This window comes from Talpa europaea (genome assembly GCF_964194135.1).
Source record: "Talpa europaea genome assembly, chromosome: 11".
Lineage (NCBI taxonomy): Eukaryota > Metazoa > Chordata > Mammalia > Eulipotyphla > Talpidae > Talpa > Talpa europaea.
The window spans coordinates 70,553,960-70,577,022 of record NC_140078.1 but is presented as its reverse complement, the minus strand read 5'-3'; the positions used below and the strand labels follow the sequence as shown (position 1 = coordinate 70,577,022).

General features: G+C 54.4%; 3 protein-coding genes across 3 annotated transcripts; 1 reads left to right on the top strand and 2 right to left on the bottom strand.

Annotated features, from left to right (window-relative positions):
- Positions 1-1,444: 1,444 nt before the first annotated feature.
- CDHR4 (cadherin related family member 4) lies at positions 1,445-8,921 on the bottom strand (the record flags this gene model as incomplete). Its single annotated transcript, XM_084246983.1, has 19 exons — positions 1,445-1,500; positions 1,997-2,024; positions 2,233-2,314; positions 2,411-2,467; positions 2,964-3,106; positions 3,349-3,569; positions 3,656-3,806; positions 4,031-4,170; positions 4,251-4,454; positions 4,734-4,827; positions 5,070-5,223; positions 5,321-5,504; positions 5,669-5,805; positions 5,995-6,098; positions 7,000-7,110; positions 7,906-7,997; positions 8,066-8,225; positions 8,351-8,535; positions 8,876-8,921. 19 exons carry the CDS (start codon positions 8,919-8,921, stop codon positions 1,445-1,447), a joined length of 2,349 nt encoding a protein of 782 aa, XP_084103109.1.
- A 3,375-nt stretch (positions 8,922-12,296) lies between these two features.
- On the top strand, positions 12,297-14,104 carry INKA1 (inka box actin regulator 1; the record flags this gene model as incomplete). Its single annotated transcript, XM_084248091.1, is given in 4 exon segments — positions 12,297-12,410; positions 12,414-12,429; positions 12,432-12,502; positions 13,263-14,104. Coding segments are annotated over 4 exon segments (1,002 nt in total). The 3' UTR covers positions 14,064-14,104.
- Positions 14,105-14,311: 207 nt separating this feature from the next.
- UBA7 (ubiquitin like modifier activating enzyme 7) lies at positions 14,312-22,608 on the bottom strand (the record flags this gene model as incomplete). The annotated part of the gene is made up of 24 exons (XM_084246836.1): positions 14,312-14,494; positions 14,964-15,064; positions 15,142-15,234; positions 16,789-16,980; positions 17,064-17,156; positions 17,420-17,502; positions 17,966-18,149; positions 18,389-18,463; positions 18,537-18,720; positions 18,812-18,876; positions 18,966-19,168; positions 19,246-19,411; positions 19,491-19,646; positions 19,726-19,806; positions 19,928-20,035; positions 20,216-20,386; positions 20,667-20,813; positions 20,907-21,004; positions 21,195-21,330; positions 21,435-21,525; positions 21,850-21,956; positions 22,065-22,199; positions 22,301-22,469; positions 22,553-22,608. The coding sequence occupies 24 exons, from the start codon at positions 22,606-22,608 to the stop codon at positions 14,365-14,367; spliced, it is 3,024 nt and encodes a 1,007-aa protein (XP_084102962.1). The 3' UTR covers positions 14,312-14,364.
- Positions 22,609-23,063: the final 455 nt, after the last annotated feature.

The window sequence follows — 23,063 nt, the reverse complement described above, 5'->3', positions numbered from 1 at the left end:
GGTCTCCTGCCTCCTTCTACCGGCTTCATAATATAATGCCCTCTTCTCAGCAGCTTCCCTCACCAGCCCTGTACCATGATCTGGGCTGCCCTACTAATCTCTGCCTGGCCTGCTGCCCACCTTTGTCCGTCCAGAGTTCAGTCCCCAACACAAGATCTGGTGCATAGCAGACACTCTGTTTTCCTACCCTAGGACATCTTGTCTTGAATTTCTATATCAAAACCTTTTGTCCTGAACTGTCCTGACCTGCCTTGGAGGCCAACCATGAGTTCTGCAAATAGGGTTATCCCTAGACCCACATTAAGTGCTGGGACTAGCCAGTTCTGTAACTTTGAGTCTTGGTTGCCCCACCTGTAAAATGAGAACAATAGAGAGTCTCAGAAATGAAGTTAAATTAATGAGCCCTTAGAGCAGGTTAAGTGCCCAGGAAATGTCTGCCTGTAACCATCCAGTAACACCCTGCCCTCAGGTTGCTGTCCTGGAGGCCAGTTCCAACACCTTCATTTTATTGGGAGGAGAAGCATGCCTTTTCTACACTTGGCACTCATTTCTTGGCTGCACACAACCACGCACCCCTCCCTATCCCACCCACACACACACATCATAACTGGCTCAGGAAAGGAGGTCCTACAGTGCCTCAGACTTGAATAGGTCCACAGACTTTGAAAGGAAAAGACTGAAAGAACGTGGGTAAACCACAATAATTGTAGCCTCCACCCCAGAAGGCAGGTCCTTTAGAGAACTAGCAGTAACCTGAGACCTGATGTCAGACTGGGCATGGATACTGGCTAGCAGTGCACCCACAGAAGCTGCCCTGCACCACCTGGCTACCTGCATCGACTCAGTTCAGTCGAGGCAGGATAAAGGGCCAAGGAATCAGAAGAAACAGATCAGGAAGAATTGAGAACAATCCCTCAGAAGGGGGCTACCATCAATCCCTCCATGACCATAGGGTTCTCAAGTCTGCACCAAAGCAAAAGCTCCAGATCCTTCCCAAGAAAACCTCCACACACAGCAAACTTCCTTGGAAGTTAGTGGGATCCCCAAACAACAACACTGACCTCCTTTCAACAGGAAAAGGAAGTTTCTGCACCCTTCCCATCTGTCACTGCGGATGTGGTCTCTGAGGGGAGAAGCTGACTGGAGACCCCCTCACTCTGACAAGGGTAACAGCCTCTTACCTCTGCAAAACATAAATCACTTTGAGAGCATTGTACAACATCTTCTTGAAAGAAAAATAGTCATTACTCCCTAGAGTGTGCCTACAATAGGGCATTCTCCAAGTGAAAACAAGAAAGCACAGATCTCACAGCTTCTCCCACACAAAGGTTACAAAGCTGGAACTTTCTGTTTGTAATTTTGTTTATTATTGAATCAACTTGAAAACACAGCCCATGATCACTTGAAGAAGAAACTCCAAACATAGTGTAGCAGTTTCTTGGCCTCAGAGCCAGCGCCGGGCTCCTGTACGTGTGTTGAACAGATAGTCTCTGCCTGTACCTAAGCTCAAAAGATCAGAAGAAAGAGAGGACATTGCTGGCCTCAGCAGAACTGCCTCCCCCACTAAGGGTAAATAAAGGCATCCAGGACCCTTGGTGTGACCCTCTTCTCCTTGATCCAAGCTGTCACCTCCCTCCTTTCTGATCAAATACTCCAAGTTCCAGCTCAAGCACACAGGAAGCATCCTTACTCCTCCAGTGGGACACCCGTTCCCCTAAGTTCAATGCCACATTACTCTGGTGCCAATGGAGTCTTCTGGGGGGGCTCCCTCCTCATCATCCCCCTCTTCCCCAGTGGGCAGGAACCAGACCAGGTCTGTGTCACCTCCCGATCCCACAGGTGTTTGATAAAAATTGACTGTAGCGTGAGTGGGTGAGAACAGACCCCATTCAGAGGAAAAGTAGATAGTGGATGTCTGGTGGGAGAAGATACTGAGATGGGGTAAGGAGAGGAAGTAGGCCCAGGTGGGATATGGTTTGGGAAGAGGGGGACTCACGGGAGTCCTGTGCTCTGCCATCAAAATGCTGCTGAAGGGAAAAATAAAAGGGTTCAATGAGTTGCAGGCAGATGGACACCTGCCTCAGGGGAGGCCTGTCAGGAGCTCACCTGTCTCCTCCATCCTCCAGCCCACTGGGGTAGCCATCCACGGGGAAGGTGATAGGTTTGGCGGGGGCGGGGGGGTCCTCTAGAGTAGGCTCAGTGCCCACTGCACAGGATGGTAGGTTGACATACCAGGCTCATGACTCTACTGGGTTCCTGGGACATCTCCAAACTTGGTGCCTCCACAAACCTTTCAATGGACCCTTCAGTTCCACTAGGGAAAAGTAGGCATAAGTGTACAGGATAAGGCTCTAGATGCAAAGTTTAGGAGATCAACTCCCAGACATAGAATTATGCAAAGGAAACTGACCTGTTTAGCAGCAGAGCCTGGGCTGGTTTGCTTGGTGTCTGTAACACCTGGATGAACCTACAATACCAGGAGGAGGGACCAAACAGTTAGGACGGCAGACCTGCTGGCTCTGGGAACAGTACCATCTATCTGCCCCTTTATATCAAGGATAGCCAGTGTCTGCATGCCATGCTCACATTTTACTTCATCTACCTTGGATTCAATCCTGTATCCACAGGACTGAGGGGCAGGTCAGGTTTCAGGTGGAAGGCAGAGGTCAGGAATAAGGGTGAATGTCCAGTGCATGACAGACTCAGAATCTCAACCCCTGGGCCTCACCTACACCCATCCCATTCCAAGACTGGGCTCTACCAACAATGGAGACAGCCCCTTCCCAGTATCTCTCTGCCTCTCACCTGATGACCTCTGGAGGGAGAGCAGCTTTTCTCTGTGTCACTTTGTCTGCCCACCCACTTGGGCATTGTCATCAAATCTTGGGTGAAACCATCTATCACAGATGGGGTCTAAAGGAGGGCTGGAGAGGAAGCGGGGAGCACAAGTATAGGAGCCCTACCCCTGGAGGAACCTGCTGAGGAGCCAGCCCAGGGCCAAGAGGAGAAGGACACCGGTCACTGTCAGCACCACCACAAACCAAGGCTCTGGCTGCCAGAATGTCTCTGTGTTCTTCACAAGTAGGGGTGTCATCATTGAAGTCACCTGAAATGGGAGTCACAGCCTTACCACTGCCCTGCCAACATGCCCTGATCATCCAGCCTTCAAACCCCTCCAAGGGCTGGGCCACCCCACACCCCAGATTTGTTCTTTTGTAGTGCCAGGATTTTTGTACCTAATGGTTCCCTTAGGAATGCCTTCCCCTAATATTCCACGTGGAAAACTGGGCCTCAACACCCTCGCAGTTCCTTTCTCCCCACCCCTCAATGGTCTAGGACCTTCCTCACTGTGTCTCTGTGGGTGCTTGTAGCCATTGTGCTGGTGCTCCAGGGAACTAGATGCACAATGACAGTAGCTGTGGTGCTGAGATGGGAGGTGAAGGGGCCTGCATCGGTCACACGGATCAGTAATTCATAAGTAAGGGGATGCTCTGGCCAGGAGGGCCTCCACATGAGGTCGTTGTACACCAGGACAGCGCCTTGCAGGCTGAATTGGCTCCGACTATTCCCTGAAAGCAAAGTGGCAGAAGAAGGAGACCACTGCTGGCCTTGGTCTGCCCCTCCCCAACAGCCTGCTGGCCCCTACGGCCCTCACCTCCCACAATACTGTAGGAGAAGGCCAGGCGCTGTGGCTCCAGGGGGATCCGACATGACACCTTGGTCACCTCCACACTATGGCCCAGGGGAGTATGGATGGTGAGTTCCTGAAATGGGGGCTCACACTCGGGCACATGGTCGTTCACATCCTGCAGGAAGGTAGCCAGGTCACCCATTCTCCAAACTCCCAAGCCAGCCCCTCAGCCTCCTCCCCCCAAATCCAGAGCCTAAGTGTCGGGAATAAGCCCCAAATTTCCCACAATGAAATCCCACCACCATCCAACCAACCAATGGAGGAAACTGGGCATAGAGTGGAACAACAGAATACCAGAAGGTGACCCGAACTGATTTCAAGTTCCTGGGGCTCAGTTACCTCAACGTCAATGGTAATGCTGCAGGAGCCTGAGTGGTGGTGGGTGGGATCCTGGTCTTGGCCATGGTCAAGCAGCAGGACAGTGAGCCTATACAATCTTTGCAGCTCATAGTCTAAAGGCCCCAGGAGGTAAACCTCCCCTACAAGAGGTAGCCACAGACTCAGCCTACAGCGTCAACTTGGCTTCACCCCTCCATCCCAGCCCCAGAGTGGGAAGTACCACTAAGATGATCCATAGCGAAGATAGCGGATCCGCCAGAGATGTAGTACTCAATGCTGTCGTGCGGGTAGTCCATGTCTGTGCCCACCACAGAACCCAGCAGAGTGTGAGGCCCTGCATCCTCTGGAACCCGGAATGTGCGTGAGACACAGGCTGGGGTGAACTCGTTGACAGGCGTCACTATCACCAGTACTGGCACCTCGGCTGGAGGCCATTTGACAGTTAAGGAGCTGGTCTGGGGTGCCCAGCCCTGCCCTTGTGGTCTGAGGAGGGAGAGGATCTGGAAGGAAGAAGAGCAATACCTCTCCTCTGTTGGGGAGAGGGCATCTAGGAGAAGAGAGCTATGCCCCTCTCTAGGGTGAAGTGGAGACACTCCTGCCTTACTGGATTCTGAGGGAGAAGAGATGACCCTGTTCTGAGGATGAGGAAAAGAGCACAGAACAGCCCTGTTCTGAATGTCCAGGCCTGCGTGTGATCACTCACTGGTCATCTGGGGCTGACCACTATCAAACACCAGGATGGAGGCAGCTTGCTGCAAGCAGGGTCCAGGAGTGTCACAGTCGAGTGTGGCATTCACCTGACCAGAGAGGCAAGAGAGTGAGGCCCAGCCCAGACCTCGGAGACCCATGTACCACATTAGGCTGCCTCAGGCCAGGGCATCCACAAATAGCCTGACCCACTGTTCTCCAGATTGCAAAGCAAGCAGATTACACCACCATCACCTTCAAGCCGATGGGATCTTGACCCCACAGACCTTTGGTCCACTCCCCATTCCATCCCAAGCACCCTGCACACTGTGAGGGAGCAGGGCCTAGGCACCTCCAGAACCCTATCCTGAAGACAAAGGCTAGCAGCACCAAGAGGGGCGTGGAACCGCAATTCATAGTCGAGGGTGGAGCCAGGAGAGTCCAGATCAGAACAAGTGAAGGTATTCAGCACCGTGCCTATGGGTGTGGTCTCTGGGATTTGAGTCCTGGGAGCAGAGGGCAGGCCACAGGGCTAGAGTCCAGGTTGGGGTGCAAACTATGGCTCTCACCCCTATGGCCTGCATAAAGCTCCCATGTACTCACACCAGCAGTGTCGGGAGGCAATGCGGGGGCCAGCGGTTAACTGATTGTACTTTCACAGTAAGATCGAGCTCAACGCTGGCCCAGGGCTGGAGCCGCTCATAGGCCTTCACCTGCAGCCGAGTAACCGCCGCACCTGGCACCTGTGCCAACTCCAGGGGCGCAGTGGTCCGGACCACACCGTCAACTGAACAGGATGGGAAGGTGGGGGACCCAGAATTCAACCCAGCCTCCAGCTCCTCCCGTTTTGCCCTCCCACTGGATCCACCAGAAGGGTGGGGCAGGAAGCACTGCAGGTCACCTCTGGACCAGCACAGAGGCATTCCCATATCCACCCTCCATACTCCTTACTGCGTCCGACAGAGAAGAGTGGACAAGGCACTGGGGAGAGGATTTCATAGCGCACGTCAGAGCCCTGGGCCTGGACCTGAACTACCTTACTCCCTGGGGCCAGGTCCTCCAGGATGGTGATATTCTGGTCTTGCTCCCTGGATCAAAAGAGGGGCACTGGCTCTGGCTCCCAACCCCCTGGCCCAGTCAGTAGGCCCCTTCCCTAAGGCTTCCCTCCTGTAGGAGCTAACCAGAGACATTCCAGTAGCCCCTCATTTTACCTGTACTCCTAATACCCTAGCTTAGGCTCTGCTTGCCCCACTATTTCCAGAGTAGGGGAACCTTACAGAAAGGAGATCTGGCTGGAGGGAGTAGGCAAAACTTTCACTGTTAGCATCCCATGGCACCTTCTGTTTTGTCCAAATGTCACCAAGATCTGAAGCTGGAAGACCTGTTGAGCACATGGAACAAGACACACAGTGTGTGTCAGCGTGCATATCTGTGCCCAATGCTCCTTTCAAACAAGCATTCCTCCGAAGACCTCCACTAGGAACCCCAACCTTCCTTATGACCTGTTTCTCTGTCAACAGGTATTTCTGAGAGTCCCATTCCTTTGAAGATAAAATTTTCTATTAGGAGGCAAAGAACCCCAAAAAGAGTGATATTTGAGTCATTCACAATGTGAATTACCATCTTAGAATTGCTGCGAGTCAGTCACTAAGCCCTGAAAGTTTTTAAAGAAGGAACTTTGGGGCCTCCCTGGTGGCACTGGGGTTAAAGACACAGCACTATCAAGCTGTCTCCAGCCACTGCAGCATAAGTTCGATCCCCCAGCAGGCCAGGGAGCTAACCCACATGGCGCATCAGGCCTCTCCTGTCTCACCCACTGCTCCCCTCAGCAGTATATTTCTGTAGATCTGCCTGTTCTGCTCCCCACTCTGTATCTGGTGAATCCTCTCACCTCCCAACCTCTGGCCTACACCCCAGTTCTTGTATGCATAAATAAATAAATCTTTGTAAAAAAGGAACTTCTCTGACCTCCTCTCAGACTGCACTAACCACTTCCCCAAGAACTTTCTTTTCCTGTGTGACTGTTCTAAATCTTCCTTTCTATTTGAGTCACCATGAATACTCAAAGTCAGGGATCCCTCTTCTTTCTACAACTCGAGAGCCTAGCAGAGGACCAGGCGAAGGTGGGAGGATAGTCAGTATGGGGCAGCAGGTGTAAGCTGTGCACTGCCTGGGAGAGGAAGACAATTGAAGACATAGAGGAGGCCAAGAAAAAATAAACCTCCAAGAGGTGGTAACTCTGCCCAATCTACCGATATCCCAAGGTCCCAAGTCATGCTCACCTTTTGAACCTGGCCTTTGAGGCCTTGGGGTGGTGCTCGCAGCCAACCTAGTCCATCAATGGAGAAAGGTCCAGGGAAATGTGGAGGGTCCTGGGCACTGGTGATTTTTATCTGACAGGATAGAGATGGTGGAGGCCCTGTCCTCAGCCCCCAGTATCCTAAACTTTCCTGTCAAAATGCCCCAACAATCCAGAAAGTATCTGACCATATGTAACTTTCCCATACCCTGCAACTGATACTTACCCAAGCTTGGGTTCCTGACCTCTAGCTCTGGCCCCTGATACTCAGCCACAGTCCTTTCTGCTTTTAAATCAATTATTTCATTTTTAAAACTATATCTCTGGGCCTTCCTGATGGCACAGGGGTTAAAGACAGTGTTATCAAGCTATTGGCAGCCACTGCAGCATGAGTTCAATCCCCGGTAAGCCATGGAGCAACCCACATGGTGCAGCAGACCTGTCCTGTCTCGCCTGCTGCTCCCCTCAGCAGTGTATTTCAGTAGATCTGCCTGTTCTGCTGCCCACTTTCTCTGGTGAATCCTCTCACCCCCACACCTCTGGCCTGTACCCCAGTTCTTGTATGCATAAATAAATAAATTAAAAAAAAACTATATTTCTTCCTCTTCTGCTGCATATTATTATTATTATTACAAAAGTGATACAGAATTTTCACAGAGAATTCAGAACACACGGGAAAACTTGGAAGAACTCAGCCCCTTAGATGTTTCAGTAGGAAGTGCCCATTAGGGGTGGGCAACCCTCAGTAGTTCTTTCCAAGACTAGGTATTATTTAGAGGCTCAGTGCTACACTGAAGGACTTCTCTGCAGTCTGTGCTTGGGCAGGGGGGCATGGTCCTCCATGGTTCCTGCCCCATCCTGCCTTCCATTGCTTGTGTGGTAGGCTCACCTGGGCTCCCTGGAGTTCCAGGCCTGGAAGAAGCAGAGTATACAGCCGGGCCCCAGGTGTGACTGTCTCTGGCACCTGAACGACTTCACCAGCTGGCCAAAGTGGAGGTCAGTGAGGCTCTGTTCAGGTCATGCCTGCCCACCCCCCTGCCTACCCTCACCTGGGCTGGCAAATCGGCCACATTGGACATGACTAGGGTCCTGCTGCACATCCACAGAGAGAAGTCCATCTGTCACATAGTTGCCACATGTGTACCTCAGCTGCAATTTATAATGATTCACTGCCAAGGCATCCAGACGGGCCGAGCTGCTCAAGGTCATCTGTGGCAAGTGGGCAGTGCCATGTGGGGCCTAGGCACTCCATCCCCTCAACCCCACTTCTGGTTTTGTGAATTTAGGATCTTTCTTTGTTCTCCCACAGTCCCCTGCTGTGCCCATGACCCTACCTTGGCCAAATACATCCCCTGCCACCTGGCCAGGCTGGGTGGGTTGAAGAAGGTGGTAGGTGGCTGCACATGGAGCAACTCCAGGGTGGGCGTGTAAGAAGAGCAGTTGAAGGAGAAAGTCTGAAGGATGGCGCCAGGCCTCTCACTCTCAGAGACATTTATGAACCAAGGCAGACAGTAGAGGCCTGTGATTGAGAGATGATTCAGGCAGGAGGCCCCCATGTTCATGAACCCACACACGTGAACAAAATCCTGCCCTTATGCATCAGGGCCTGGCCATGTTTTGGGGCCAAGCAGACAAAATTCTTCCTCATCCTTCACATTCAGACACAAGTAGCTCATTTCACAGATTGAGAATGAAGACTTGGTCGATTAAGGACTTATTCCAATATAAGGAATGAAGGTGGGGGTTCAGATTCTTGCCCTTCCCTAGCTTTTCGTGCCATTCATGGTAGCTTATCTGAAAAAGATCGGGACTCTACTAGGGGAGGAGAGGTGGGGTTTCCCCACCCACCAGCTCCTCACCAGAGACAACCAATGCAAGCAGGGCCAGGGACCTGAGCAGCAGCATAGTGGCCTGTAGATACCGACAGCAGAGAAGGCTCCCGAACATCCAGTGTGTGTCAGGCTCACCCGTTGCCAGGTTAGTTGCTGAAACACAAGGAGCAGCTGGGACTCCTGGGCCTCCCAAGTTCCGACTCCGCCCATCCTGGTGACTGAACTCTCCACCCTAAACAAGCATTAAAAGGGCCAGAAACCCCTATTTTTTCATTGTTTCCAATGAATATCCCCATTTATTACCACATCCCAAAGGAACTATAGAAAGGATGACGCTTCTGACGTGGAAACTAAGACTCAGGAAAGTCTCGTTCATACAGTCCTTAGAGACCTAATAAGCAGAGCACATAGGAAAAACTGAGTCAAGGACGTGTCTACATACCACCCCCAGCCCAATTAGGACATTACCTGCATACAAAATCTGAGCCCAGCTATCAACAAAATCTCTTAAAAGTTGTCTCCATTCAACAAACAAAAGGAATCCTTGGTGACAGAAATCAAGAGTGGTTATTTTGGGGGATGTCAACTGGAGGGTATAGTAACTAAAGTAACTCCCTGAAGTGGCTAAGGATGTTCTACATCTTGTTCTGGATGACAGTTGCATAAATATGTACAGATTTTAACATTTATTGAACTGTGTCTTTGAGATTTTTCCATTTGTTGTATTTATGTTACATGTCAATTTTACAAATTGCCTAGTCTTGCTCTCTCTAGATTTTTTTTTTAAGATTTAATTTTATTTATACAGGAGCTGAGGTACAGGCCAGAGTCACGGGAGGGTGAGAGGATTCACCAGAGACAGAGCGGGGAGCAGGACAGGCAGACAGACCCAAGGCACTGCTGAGGGCTGCATCAGGCGACACAGGAGAGGTCTGCCTCGCCATGTGGGATTCTCCCTGGCTGGTCGGGAATTGGGAACCAGCGCTGCGGAGGCTGTGGACAGTTTCACAGCGCCGCATTCAACCCGCTGCGCCACCAGGGAGGCCCTCTCTCCAGCTCTTCACTTCACACTCTCTCACCTACCCATACCAGTTGAGCTTGTCCCTTTCTTTCCTTTTTTTTAAAAGATGTATTTTATTTATGTATTTAGGCATACAAGGTGTAGGCCAGAAGTGCAGGGGGTGAGAGGATTCACCAGAGACAGAGCGGGGAGCAGAACAGGCGGATCTACTGAAACACACTGCTTAGGGGAGCAGCAGTCAAGACAGGAGAGGTCTGCTGCACCATGTGGGTAGCTCCCTGGCCAGGGATCGAACTCAGGCTGCAGCAGTGACAGCGCTGAGACTCAACCCTTTGTGCCACCAGGGAGGCCTGGAGCTTATCCCTCTTTCCATGAAAGAATTCGTGTCAGTGTCCTCAGAGACCTGCATACTGCTGAATTCAGCAATTCACTCCCCAATTATGCTTCCCTGGTGGCACTTGCCACTTGCTCCCCTGGGCTCCTAAGTGCCCATACTCTCTCAGGTTTCTCTAACTTCCCTGGCTGCTCATTTGCTGATTCAGTTTCATCTTCCCTGCAACCACTCCATTTCCACTCCAACCACCAGGTGGAGTATTCTAGGCCTCAGTCTTGACTGTTGCCTGCCTCTGTCTAAACTCACCGCTCTCATCCTACCTCCCACTTGCTTTGCCTCGCAGATTCAACATTTCAGTGCTGATCTGTCTCCCAAGCTCAGAGCAGCTGATCTCGAATCTCCTCTTGAATAGTTAATCTCAAGGATCATATGTCAACAAATGGCCATTTTATTTTCCTACCTGAACCCGCTCTTCAGTCTTTCTTGTATCAATTCACGGCAATTCCACCTGACCAGTCACTCATGTTAGAAATCTAGGTACTGTGCTTGTTGTTCCTCTTTTCCTACCCATATTCATGCATCAGTAAAATTTGATGTTAGCTCCAAAACATACCCCTCCATGCATCTGACCCATGCAGGTCCAGGCTCATCCCTCCATTGCTAAGGCAGGAGCCTTCACTCTGACTAGAGTGTTTCTCCCAAAGCATCTGGGATTATCTAAACAGGAACCAGCCCAGATCATTCCCTGCTCAAAAACCCCTCATTGTTCCCCACTGAGTAAGAACAAAACCCCATATTCCTTTCTAAGTATGCTAAGAGCCTGGCTGCTCCCTCAACTATCACCATCATAGATACCTCGATCTTCTTGATGCTAAACCCCCCTCAGTTCCTCTCCCCTGAGGCTTTTATGTATTTATTTTTTTATAGAGGCATTTTTATTTATTTATTTGTTTGTTTGTTTGTTTTGTTTATACATGCACTGGGTACAGTCAGAAGCGCGGGAGGGTGAGAGAATTCACCAGAGCCAGAGCGGGGAGCAGAGCAGGCAGAAGGACCGAAGTACACTGCTGAGGGGAGCAGCGGGCGGCAGGAGAGGTCTGCGCGCCATGTGGAACCCTCCTCCGGTGGCCGGGGAGCAGCCGGGGCTTGAACCGGCGCTGCAGAGGCTGCGGGCAGCTTCGCAACCCAGCGCTCAACCGCTGCGCCACCGGGGAGGCCCTCCCCTGAGGCTTTTAACCGGCTGCGCCCTCCACCTAGAATGCACCTCTGCATCTCCCATGATGGCTCATCCTGATCTTACACAGAATGCCCCCTCCTCTGAGGCGCCCCTCTCCCAAGCTAGTCTGTCGCCTTTATTCCCTAATCCAGGTATTTTTCAGTCACTGACTTTGTCTCTAGTTAGAACCGTATCCTTGAACCTAGCTTCCCGTCGTGGAGCGGCCTTGGGGAACAGGCTCTGAACTTTCTGGCGGGAGAGCGCCGCCCTAACCTCCTTCACTCACTCGGAGTCTGCACGTGGTGCCAGAGCAGAGGGGATCCCGGGTCGTCGCGGGGTAGCAGCTGCCTCCAGCAACCCACTAGAGGGCGGCCCAGCCTCGCTCGGCCCAAAGGCAAACGAGGGCCCTCCCCGGTGCTGCCGCGACGTCCAGCGCCCCCGGAGTCCTCAGAAGGCCGAGCCCCTCCCTTTACTTCCAGGGATTGTGGAGGCCGGCTCCAGAAGCGGATCTAGAGGGTCGGGCCCCAAATGGGCCACAGCACGACTCGGTCCGACGACTGGGGGCGCTCTCCCGCGCACTAACGCGGCTGGCGCTGGAGGGGCGGCAAATGTACCCGTGGAAAATTGGGGAAGCCGAGGGGGAAGCGGCTTGTCTGGGGTCGCGCGGCGCACCCAGTCAGCTTAACCTCCCAGGGAGTCGGGGAGTCCGGGACCCGGCCTCGCCCACCTTTCTGATACAGTGCGGGCCGTCCAGGGCCGGCGCGTCGTGGGGAGTGGGCGTCCAGCGCCCGCACCCGGCCGGCCCGAGGGGCGGGCCCACTTTAGCTCCGCCTAGGCCCCATTGGTTGCTGCTTCAGGGGCGGGGCGCGCCTGCCAGATGTTGGGGCGGCGGTGGGAGCTACGCAGAGCGAGGAGCTGTGGAGTTGGCTGGAGGGCGAGGGCGCCGCTGGTCGGCCCGCCGGGCCCTCTCGGCGCCGCTCCCTCTGAAGTTTGAGGAGGACCTGGCAGGCCTGGCGGGGCTTCGGCAGGGGCATGCACAGCGCTCGGCTTGACAGCTTCCTGGGCCAGCTTCGCTGGGAACTGGTGAGGCTTGGGAGCGGGGTGACTTGTGAAGGTGTGTATGGGGGTGCTCGGGTGCCCTGCTGTTCGGCCCTAAAGACACACGGTTGGGGATCTCGTCCAAGCGCCCATCTAAGGCGGATGGGGGTGGGGTGGCGCAGATGGCCCAGATGGCCCGAGTCGGGTTTCGGACGGTTGGGAGCTGAGTTGGGCATCAAGTAACAGCCGCCCAGCTGGCCTTGCTATCGGGGCTGCGGCTGCAGGGGAAGTTAGGGGGGAGAAATTTCTTCTCGGGTGGAACAGGAGGTGACCAGGGACTAAAGAGATGTTGGTGCTGCTAAGGATTTCCCCTACCCTAGGGTGGTCTGTACCATCTTCCTCTCCCCTTCATCTAGTACTCTGCCCTCTGCAAGACAATGTGGGCTTTGGGAGCTGAATTCCCCGAGAAGCACAGGATCCCCCCCTCCACCTCCACCCTCAGCCCTGAGTAAGACTACTTCCCCATGCAGGCCCGCAACCCTGCCTCCCGCCCTGGTGGCGGGTGCGGACTTGCCCAGCTCTGCGTGCTGCAGCCTGCCGGACTGCCACCAGGTCGGCTGATGTGAGCCACACGAGCTTCGTGTGCCAGCGCCCCCATGCAGGCTCTGTGCCCACTCCAGGCCTTGCTGCCCAGGTCTGCAGGCATATCCAGACCTCTTAGGCCTTCTGTTCTGGAATTGGGCTGTCCGGGCAGCAGGAGTGACAAGCACTGCCCCTCGGACTTTTGCCCTCTCTTCTTCTACAGCTGTGTGGCCGGGACACAGGCTCGCCCCCGATGCCTGGCCCTCTACCACCACCCCCCAAATCCGGCCCAACTGTGCGGCTCAGCCACCACCGGCTTAGGGCTTCAGATGCCTTGGAAGAGGACTCCGTCTGCTGTGTGGAGGAAGAGGAAGAAGCTGTGGTAACAAGAGACAGGAGTGTGGCCTTGGAGAGATCCAGAGAACATGCCCTGGACTGGGACTCTGGCTTCTCGGAGGTGTCAGGCAGCACATGGAGAGAGGAAGAGCTTCCCACACCCCAACAACCAGCACCCCCAGTGCGGCATCCCCATAGACAGCGCCTCTCGGCCAGTGGCATCCCCCTGCCCAGTGGGGCCTCTGTGACCAGTGCACCACCTGCCCACCGACCACGGCCCAAGTCCACCCCAGATGCCTGCCTGGAGCACTGGCGGGGGCTGGAAGCTGAGGACTGGACAGCAGCCCTGCTGAGCAGAGGTCGCAGTCGCCAGCCCCTGGTGCTGGGAGACAATTGCTTTGCTGACTTGGTACACAACTGGATGGAGCTGCCTGAGGCAGGCGGTGAGGGGGACAATGGGGGTGGGCCCCGTGTCCGTGCTCGGCCCCCTCAGTTCCTGCATGGCCTCTCTGAGCAGCTGCGGCGCCAGCTGGCCAGGGCACGGCGGGCAGCCATGGCAGGAAAGCGACTGTCATGCCCACCTCGCCCAGAACCCGAACTACCTGCAGACGTCTCACGCTTTGCAGCTCTCATGAGCTGCCGCAGTCGCCAACCCATCATCTGCAATGATGTTGTCAGCTACCTCTGACCCTGCCCTCCAGCCTGGGACAATAAAGGCCTTTCTCTGGACTTTCCTGGTTCCATATCCCTGAAGCTCCAGGAGGCAGCCCAGCTCATGCAAGGCACAAACCAGGCAGGCAAATCTAAAGAGCCTTTTCCCTGCCTGTAGGGGTCCCTCAGGCCCATGTCACAACCCATGTACTTTATTACCCCATGTTTCATCACCCATCCTCTCTACTTACACTTTGCTTCAGTGAGCATTTATTGAGCGCCTGCCATGGCCTCAGGATGCAGGACTTGACAGGGCTGGGTGGTAGGTTGCTGCCTTGTCACAGTTCATAATGCAGGGGTGGGAAGGTAGTGTCCTCTTCCTCACCCTCACAACTGAACTCCAGTTTCAGCATCCGCTGCCCAGACTCGGGCTCCTGGCCTGTCTCCTGCTGCACCAGTTCTGTCACCCTGGTGGCATGGGGGGGAGGGGATAAGTTGAGGGAGATGAGGTAGGTTAGCAGTGGCAGACAGAGAGTTACTCGGCATGGACTAGAGGGTGCCGATTGGCTATAAGGAGCCCAAGCCAGGAGCAGGAGCAGCTCAAGACAGGAAACATCTGAAACTATTTTAGAAGCTGCTGACTGGGAGGCCAGGAGGCAGGAAACTGTGAGTCCCCAGGGAGAGGCTGTGAAAGGGGGGCTAAGCGGGGTGTGGAGGAGCTGGTGGGGCTGGCCAAGCAGCAACTTCTGGAGGCCCCTCCTCAGGCTCTCAGCCCTTGCCCCACCCACAGTCCATTTGCTGGCTCCATTTGGCAAAAGAAAACTTCAGGAAGGTGTGAGGGGGCCGAAATGGGGCTGAGGTGAGGAAAGTCTGCATGTCTCCCACCTCTAATTTCCAGGATACAAGGAGACCTGACTATACCCAGGTGTAGACTCACCTGAGGGGCAGATGCTTGGCCTGTTTTTCGGGTGGCCACCTTGCTGAATAGAGCGTGGTCTGGCCGTACAGCAGCATCCTCACCTTCAGCTTGTGTTGTTTCTAGAGAGACAGACAGGTCAGGTGTCAGCTGGGCCAGGCTGGGCCAGGCTTGGAGGTAGGGTAGGAATGGGGCACACCTGGAGATAGGCCAGCAATGACTCCAAGGTCCTTTCGGGCTGCCCAGCAGGCACCTTCAGATGGTCCCAACAGGTCCACCTCATGTCACGAAACTGGGAGGAAGTAAAGAGGAAGATCGAGAAACTTCTCACAAGCATACCCTCCCCCTCCCCCAGTTACTAGCAGTTGATGGCCACTTTTCTAGGGGAGGAGCTGGACTCCGGGCAGGAAGCAGAAGCCAGGGGGTGGGGGTAGAAGGTGGGCTCTGGGCCCAGAGTCTCAGCACCCTCGCGCCCATGCTGGGGCCAGCACAGGAAATGAGGCTATGGGGCCCGCGCACAGGGAAACAGGCTATCCATCACACAGGCTAGCTGTGTGTGTGTGTGTGTGTGTGTGCATAGAGGGGGTGGTGCTTCCTGAGGAAGCTAGAGCAGGGCGCTGCAGTCTCTGATAAATCTGCTTGTTCCTCAAATGCAAGACTGATGGTTGTGGGGTACATCCCGTCCCCTCATCCTGTGCTGCCAGGATCTTGGACTACTCATGGGCACACAGGGGCATGAGGTATAGTGACCATCAGGGCTCAACTGGCCCAGAGATTTCAACAGGGACACATCCACAGAGACCTCTTGTACCTGTCCCCCTTTTCTTCCCTATTTCAATTGTCTTGGGATTCTGATGCTTGGAGCTGAAGGGAGAAGGGTGGCAGGCAGCCAGAAGCCAAGATACTGCCCCATAAAAACACAATCAAGCTGAGATGATGAGGCGAGAGAGGTGAGATGGGGGACCCTTCCCCTCCCCCTCCACCATGGACAAAGGCAGCTTGTGTGCTAGCTAGGGGCTGGGCCCCTCACAAAGGGACTCTGTGTGTTGTGCCCTGAGGGACCCCAGAGCTGATTACCAAAAGCCCAACGCTGGCCCATGACCTCTCTCTTCTTCCCCTGGTGAGGGCACTCTCTCTGTCCCTCTCCCGAGCCCCAAGGAAATGCCAACTGTTACAGAACCTGGGCACACAGCCAGGGACATCCACTACCCTGCACTTGAGGAAACACACATGCACACAAACCCAGGAACACTGGCATGTGTCCTTACATCCATATCCATGCAAACCCACATGGAAGGAGAAGCATGCACTCCCATCTGGCACACAGATGTGTGAGCTTACCCCCTCCATGCCCACACACCGCTGAGCCAGGGATCCCAGAGCTCAGTGCCCTCACACCTGTGACACGCATGTGCACCTATCCACAGGGCTTCAGACTCCACACCCCTGGTGGTCTGCTCAGTGCCCTTTAATTCAGCTTGGAGAGGGTGGACCAGGATCCCCAAGCCATGCAAGCAGAGGTTAGGATCTGTTTGGGGCTAAGGCCTTAGTCCCCCCTCCCTTGCACCTCCCCCTCAGGGTCACTATTGGGAGGAGGGGGCTGTGGGAAATGTCTGGCTCCACTAATGAGTTAAAGCTGCAGCTCCCCCAGACCCCAGGCAGCAGAGGGGCGGGGGTTGGGGGTGGGGGTGGCTGACGGCTGCTTCCTGTGTCTGACAGGTCCCAGCCTGGCTTTGTAGCAGGAAGGGGGCTGGAGGGAGTCTTAAGGACTCCCCCAGAGTAGGAGCTGTCTGGGAAGGTGTAGGTAAAACCCAGGTCTGGTATAGGTGGGGTATCAAGGACTCACCTTATGGCTGTCTGGAGCACAAGGTACCCAGCGGCTAAATATGTTTTCAGCCAGTTTCAGATAGCTGTGGCGAAATGCACCAAGGGGCCTTGGCCCATCCACCACCTTGTACAGCTCCAGGCCCAGCAGGCCTGCCACAGCTGCTGTAGTGGTGGCAATGGCTGGAATAATCTGGCCCACGATTCGCTTGCTCTGCCAAGAACAGGAAAGACCCAAGGAATAGGGTTAGGATTTGATCCCCATCTCCAGGCCTAAACCCTGAGGGTCAGGGTTACCTGAACACGGTTGGCTGGTGGGATCCCATAGTTCTGAGCACGCAGATAAGCCGCTGCTGCCACAAAGTCCATATGGAAGTTGCTGTCATCGTCCTGTGAGGCCCAAGTGCCAGTAATGCTAACAGTGCCCCAGTGCACCAGGTTGATCGTGTGCCATTGCACATGTCTTCACACAATTAGATAAAGTCGATACTCACATCTCCCTACTTATCTGAGGCTGAGGCTCAGGGAAGATGAGTCACTTCCCAAGTCCTACTAGGAGAACTCAGGCCAAGGGGCTCCAAGCTACCTTCTTAGTTCTTGACCTTCCCCAACAACCTCCCCAGTCAACCCTTCACTCTGACTTGAGCTCCTACCTTCTGAAACATCAGGGGATTCAGGGGAGGATGCTTCCTCCACACTTCCAGGGCTTCATGCAATTTGTTCAATTTCTCAGGACCTGTCAGGGGAAGGGGGTGGTAGGGGAGCTGTAGGCCCCCATCGCCTACACTTCCTGGAGCCTGGTGCCTATTCTTAGTCTCCACTAAATCTGTCATTTACCACTCTAATGGAGACCCTTTGATCGATACTCAGTCTCCTTCCCAGCAGCTCTAGCCCTCACCCATGTGTGTGGGCCTGCCTGTGTGCCTCTGTCCCCACCTGAGGGCCATAGCTTGGTGCTCTCTAGGACCCAATGGTTTGTGGGGTATTTTTTGATGAGGATCTGCCAAAGGAACAGGATAGGGGCTAGGCAAGGAGAGGGCATACTGAGGGGTCAAAGGAAGGGCCCAAGCCTGAGAAAAATATCGGAGAGTATGAGAGGTAGTGAATTGGCTGCAGGGCCTGCAGGCCCCATCTTACTTCTGTAGCAGATAGAAGACAGGTGAGTGGCTACTTGGGGGAGGGGGATCTAGGGGCCTCACCAAACACTGTGGAATCCTGAGCTAGCTCCAGGTCACTCGTGAAGGAGACAGCCTGGTGTTGGAGGCCAGACAGTGACTGCAACCTCAGCCGTTCCCTGAGTTCATTCTGGTCTTGTGAGCCAGGCAGCCCATGCATTTGGGCGTAGAGGTTGGCAGCCGCCAGCACGTAGAGGAGGTGCATGTCCTGCAGTCAGACCAAGAATGCAGTAGCTGCATGGGTATGAGTGAGCATGTACGAGTGCATGGGGTAGGGAGGTCTCTGCCATTTGTAAATCTGTTTTTGTGCTTGCCTCTGCCTCACATGTAGACCCCCACATGTGCACAGACATGACTGCTTCTCAGCATTTGCAGAAGACAGAAGTGCCCACTTCTGCTCTAAGGGGCCACATTCCCATCTCAGGGCTCCCAATGGACCTCACTCACTTGGTTGGGATCAAATTCCAAGGGCTGGGGACACTGTTTGGGACCCGACCAGAAGGAAGTTCCATCCTTAAGCACCTAGTGAAATGGAGGCTGTTGGGCTCAGTCTGGTCCCCCTGAACCCTCAGCCTCCTCACCCCTAGTAACCCACTTCATCAGGTGGGAAGTGCTTCAGCAATTGCCTGATGTGATGATGGAAGCATAGCTGCCAGTGGCCAAAGGCCCACTCCACACAGTCTTCCCAGGTTTGTGGACGCTTTTTCAGTTCACCCAGTACCGCCTGCAGCAGGGTCAGCCTCTGTGTCCCATCTGTGTCTGACAGAGAGGAGAGTTCCCTGCTGAGAGAGAAGGAAGTTTGAAATTAAAATCCTGAAGATTCTGGTGCTAGGGCCCTGGATTCCCATGCAGCCCTATTGGTGGCCTTACCATTGGTACCTGTTGATTGACTCGGCAGAGTGATAGAAGAGTCCTTCAAACTGATCCCGAGCCCACTGTGGGGGGGGGGGGTTAGGAACAATGAGGTGTCAGGTGAGGAACAGGCTAAGCCAAGTCGGGTAGGGGTCTTTAGGGTGCTCCCTACCTGCAAGGTGTGCTCGACTTTGCTGGGGAAGAGCCGTATAGTGCAGAGAGGATAGGGGTCATCCTCAGAAGCTGTAGAGGCAGGGGCTTCATAGGTCTTAGTCACGTGTGGTATGAACACTGAAGCGCTGCCTAAGGTGCCCTGTGTGCCCGCCTCCAGCAGTGGCTTCAGATAGTAGGTGCAGCGAGCAGCTACATAGTGCCCTGATGGGGGGCAGAGGGTCAGGAGTGGGGCTGGCTCAGCCTTGGACAAGGGGCTAAGTCCAAGGTTGAGTACTCACGGGCCTCGAAACTATCTAGAGCAGCAGCCACACCATGCACCTCAGAGAAGAATTTGTCCCCAAAGATGTGCTCTGTAGTGGGATCCAGTGGGTCGGTGAACGGGGTCACCTTCAAGTCTGAATTCAGGCATTGTGCAGCCTCTGCAGCCACTGTGGCCTTGGGCTTCTAAGAAAAGAGTGGGGAGAGATTGGGTAGGGAGGGGAGGACAATCCAGGACATGGGTGTGGGAGGGACCAGCACTCACCCCAATGTCTTGGGATCTGAAGAGGAACTGACGGCTGAGGTTGGAGCGCTCTATGTAGTCCATGTCAGCAACAGTCACGCCCCCGCTGCCCCCGGCCCCCAGGCCAGTGAGGGCAAACCCTTTGAGCAGCTCGCAGCCAATTGCACCAGCACCAACCTGCCAGCAGGAACAGCCTTATCCAGAGGGCCTGAAATGGCCCTCCAACAAAAACTCACAACCTCACCCCACAACTCACCAGGAGGTAGTGCTGGTCGCGCAGCTTCTCCTGAAAATGAGCCCCAAATACTGCGATTTGCCCATCATAGCGGCAGCCTCTCTGGGGGACATAGAAAAAGGGCAGTGATGGCCACTGGCCTGTGCTCAGCATCTCCCCCTTACACAGGATCTTGGGACTGTTCTTTTGGTTTCCCAGTGGCATGATGACCCCAGGTTCTCACCGGTGCACAGTCCTCAGGATTGGGAAGGGACTTCCCATCTTCTGGAAGGCAATCTAGGGCATCAAAGTACAGCCACTGGTCCAGGGGTTTGAACTTCTTGGAGATTGCCTAGAAGCCAGCATTTCAGTCAGGGGACAACTGTCACCTCCTAATTCCCTTAGCCACTGGCTGGGGACTGCACCCATATTGGTGGAAACTCTAGGGCTGCTGTCTGGTGTTGGGCACACTCTGGCACCCATACTGACCTCTGTAACCTTCCCGACCTGACCTTGCTGTGACCATACCTACCTTCAGCACTTCTTGGGCAGTTACTGCACCCAGTATGGCTGCCATCGGACTCAAATGACCACAACTACTCAGGGCGACTGTCCGCACCAGTGCCTCATCCAATGGCTCGCCCCTTGTCCCCTTCAGTGGTTCCAGGGCCTTGGCCAGGTTCACCACCACCTCTGCATCACCCTGCGGGGTAGAACTCTGTGGGCACAGCAGCCCCAGCTTAAGCTCCATCCCCCACTCAAATCTTTTAGGGAGCCATCCACCCCGTCCCACAGAGGGAGCAGAAACATATTGCTAGACTGTAGAGAGTATCACCAGAGGATGCTGAGAGCCAGACACTCAAACAATAGCCCTGGAGGCTTCACCGACCAGGGTGCAGCTTCAGGCCTAGATCTGATCATTTTTGCCTCCTGGCAGGTAAGACCCAAGTACAGGCAAGAAGAGAGGCGATGGGGTCACTCACAGGATCCCAGGGCTGGGGCAAGCGGCCCTTGAGGTGCTGGAACTTGTGCAGTGCTTGGAAGGCTTTGTGCAGGCAGTGAGCGCGGTGAACTTTCTGGGGACTCTGGGCTACCACCTGGGGCTGGAGCAATGCTGTATCCAGAGGCTTCTGCAGGGTGGAGGCACTTGCTCCAGGGACAGGTCTAAACACTGTGGCCTTGAGGTACCCACACTCCCCCATTTCCAATACAGTTGCACTCACATGGCTCACGATCTCAGGTCTCTTGACCTCAGTGACAACCCCACCACGCAGGTAACAAGAGAAAGATGTTGTGTCCCCAATCTCCAAGGTCCTGTCTCCTGAGAGAGATCCAGCCTCGTCACTTTAACCCCTGAACCTGAGTACTTCCTTACACACCATCCTGATTTGTGTCTGTGTCCTTGATCTTGCTCTACCCGAAGGAAGATGGAGGAAAACCGAGCCGCTAGGACCAGGTTATGTCCTCCAGAGCTTGGACACTAAGTCTGGAGTAGGAGTGGGTTGGCTTACCCTGCACATGGATAGAGTGGGGAGCACAGCCGTTGAGCTCCACCATGCCTTCAATGCCTGAGAAAGTCACCAAATCCCCATCTTGGAAGCGGTGGGCATCAGCCTCTGTCCTCAGAGTGACAATCCCAGGGGAGCCCTGGATAAGAGGTGGCATGTTTGAGAGGTGCCTGTCCCTGCCTTCCACAGGCTCAGGCAGCCCCTCCATCGTCAGCAGGTGAGTGCCCACACTTTAGCACCTACCTGGGAGATGTGTTTGATAGCAGCTGTCAGGCAATCTGCCTCTGTAGGGTCCTGTACTATGAAGTGCTCACCAAAGTCACAGAACAACTGCCTGTGGTGGGGAGTATGGGTCATTGAGGTGGCTTGATGGTTAGCCACCTTGTGTTGTAGTGAAGGGTGGAGGACATCAGGTCAAGCCTCGAGGGCCAGAATGAGAAAAGGAATGCTGCGAAAGGTTTGGAAGCTGAGGTGTGAGGGAGTTTCTAGAGAAGGTCTGGAGACCAGGGTAGAGGGAGCAGAGGGGTAGGACTGGGACCATAATCAGGAGTGGATTCTGGGGCAGGTCTGGGGCTGGGTAGAGCAGCACTGAAGCAAGCTGAGAGCTGGGGACCAATTGCTATCTATAAGTGGCAGGTAGGCAGGGAGTCTCACGCACCCCACAAGGCCCCGGGTGTCAGCTACCAGAAAGCAGATTCCATGGTTGTGGCAGAAGGTGCCCACCTTCAGCTGCTCCTCCAGCTTTGAGGCAGTCAGCACTACCACCTGGGTGGACATCATGATCAGCAGGGCCAGAACTACTTACTGCTCAGCCCACACTTTTAAGAGCCAAGGAGGGATGAGATTGGCCCAGAGAGTAGGGCTGGGAGGCACCTGGAAGTTTTGTAGCAGGTCCTCAGTGATGTCACCTTTGTGGACGCAGACCTGAACAGCTTCATTGAGCTTAGCCACAGGTCCTTGAGATGCTTCAGCCCTGTTCCTTTCCAAGTCCTTCTCTGAGAGGAAAAACTAGAGAGAGAGAGAGAGAGAGCCCATCTGGCTTGAGCAAAATTTCTCTTAGGTTCTACCTGCACTGTGGTTTGGGGATCCCCAGCCACCAAGACCCTCACCTGGGCGGCCAGGTCAGCCCAGCAGGTAGGGTGGGGATCATGAAGGGTGAGGCTGCCCACACCCATTAGGACCAGGTTCTTGGCCACCTCAGCCCCTAGGCCCTGAAGACCTGAGAGCAGGACCTTGGCTTTCTGAATCCTCTGCATAGCCGGCAAGCCCAGCACATACCTGTGGAAAGGAAGTTAAAGGGTGGGCAATTGCAGATGTGAGGCCAGAAGGCCACCCCACCCCCTTACCACTTTAGGTCTCACAGCTGCCGGGAGTATCGCTCCTCATCCAGCAACTTGGAAGTCTTCTGATCATCCATCCTGAGACTTAGGTTGGACAATAGGCTGTAGCATTGAGATGGGATTGCTGTGTAGGAGGCAGTGCCAAGAGAGACTGGCACCCAGCTGTGACAAATGCAAACAGACTCAGAGAGTGAAAAGATGCTATTGGTCAGAGTTTCTTCCTGGTTCCTCCGTCATTTCAGGGAAAACAAAAGTGAAAGTTAAACTAGACCAAGCCCGGGTCCTCCCCTGGTGGTGCAAGGGTTGAGGACTGGGCTGTGAGGCTGCCTGCAGCCTCTGCAGCACCAGTTCATTCCCCAGCCGCCTGGCGAGGGTCCCACCAAAAAAAAAAAAACAAACAAAAAAAAAACTAGACCAAGCCCGTTTCTGACCCTGCCTCCACCCCTGGGCAGCCTAGCCCTGCAACGAGGAGAGTTCTGGCAGCCCCTGGGCACAGAGAAGATACACCCAAGCTGTGGAGGGCTCACCTCTC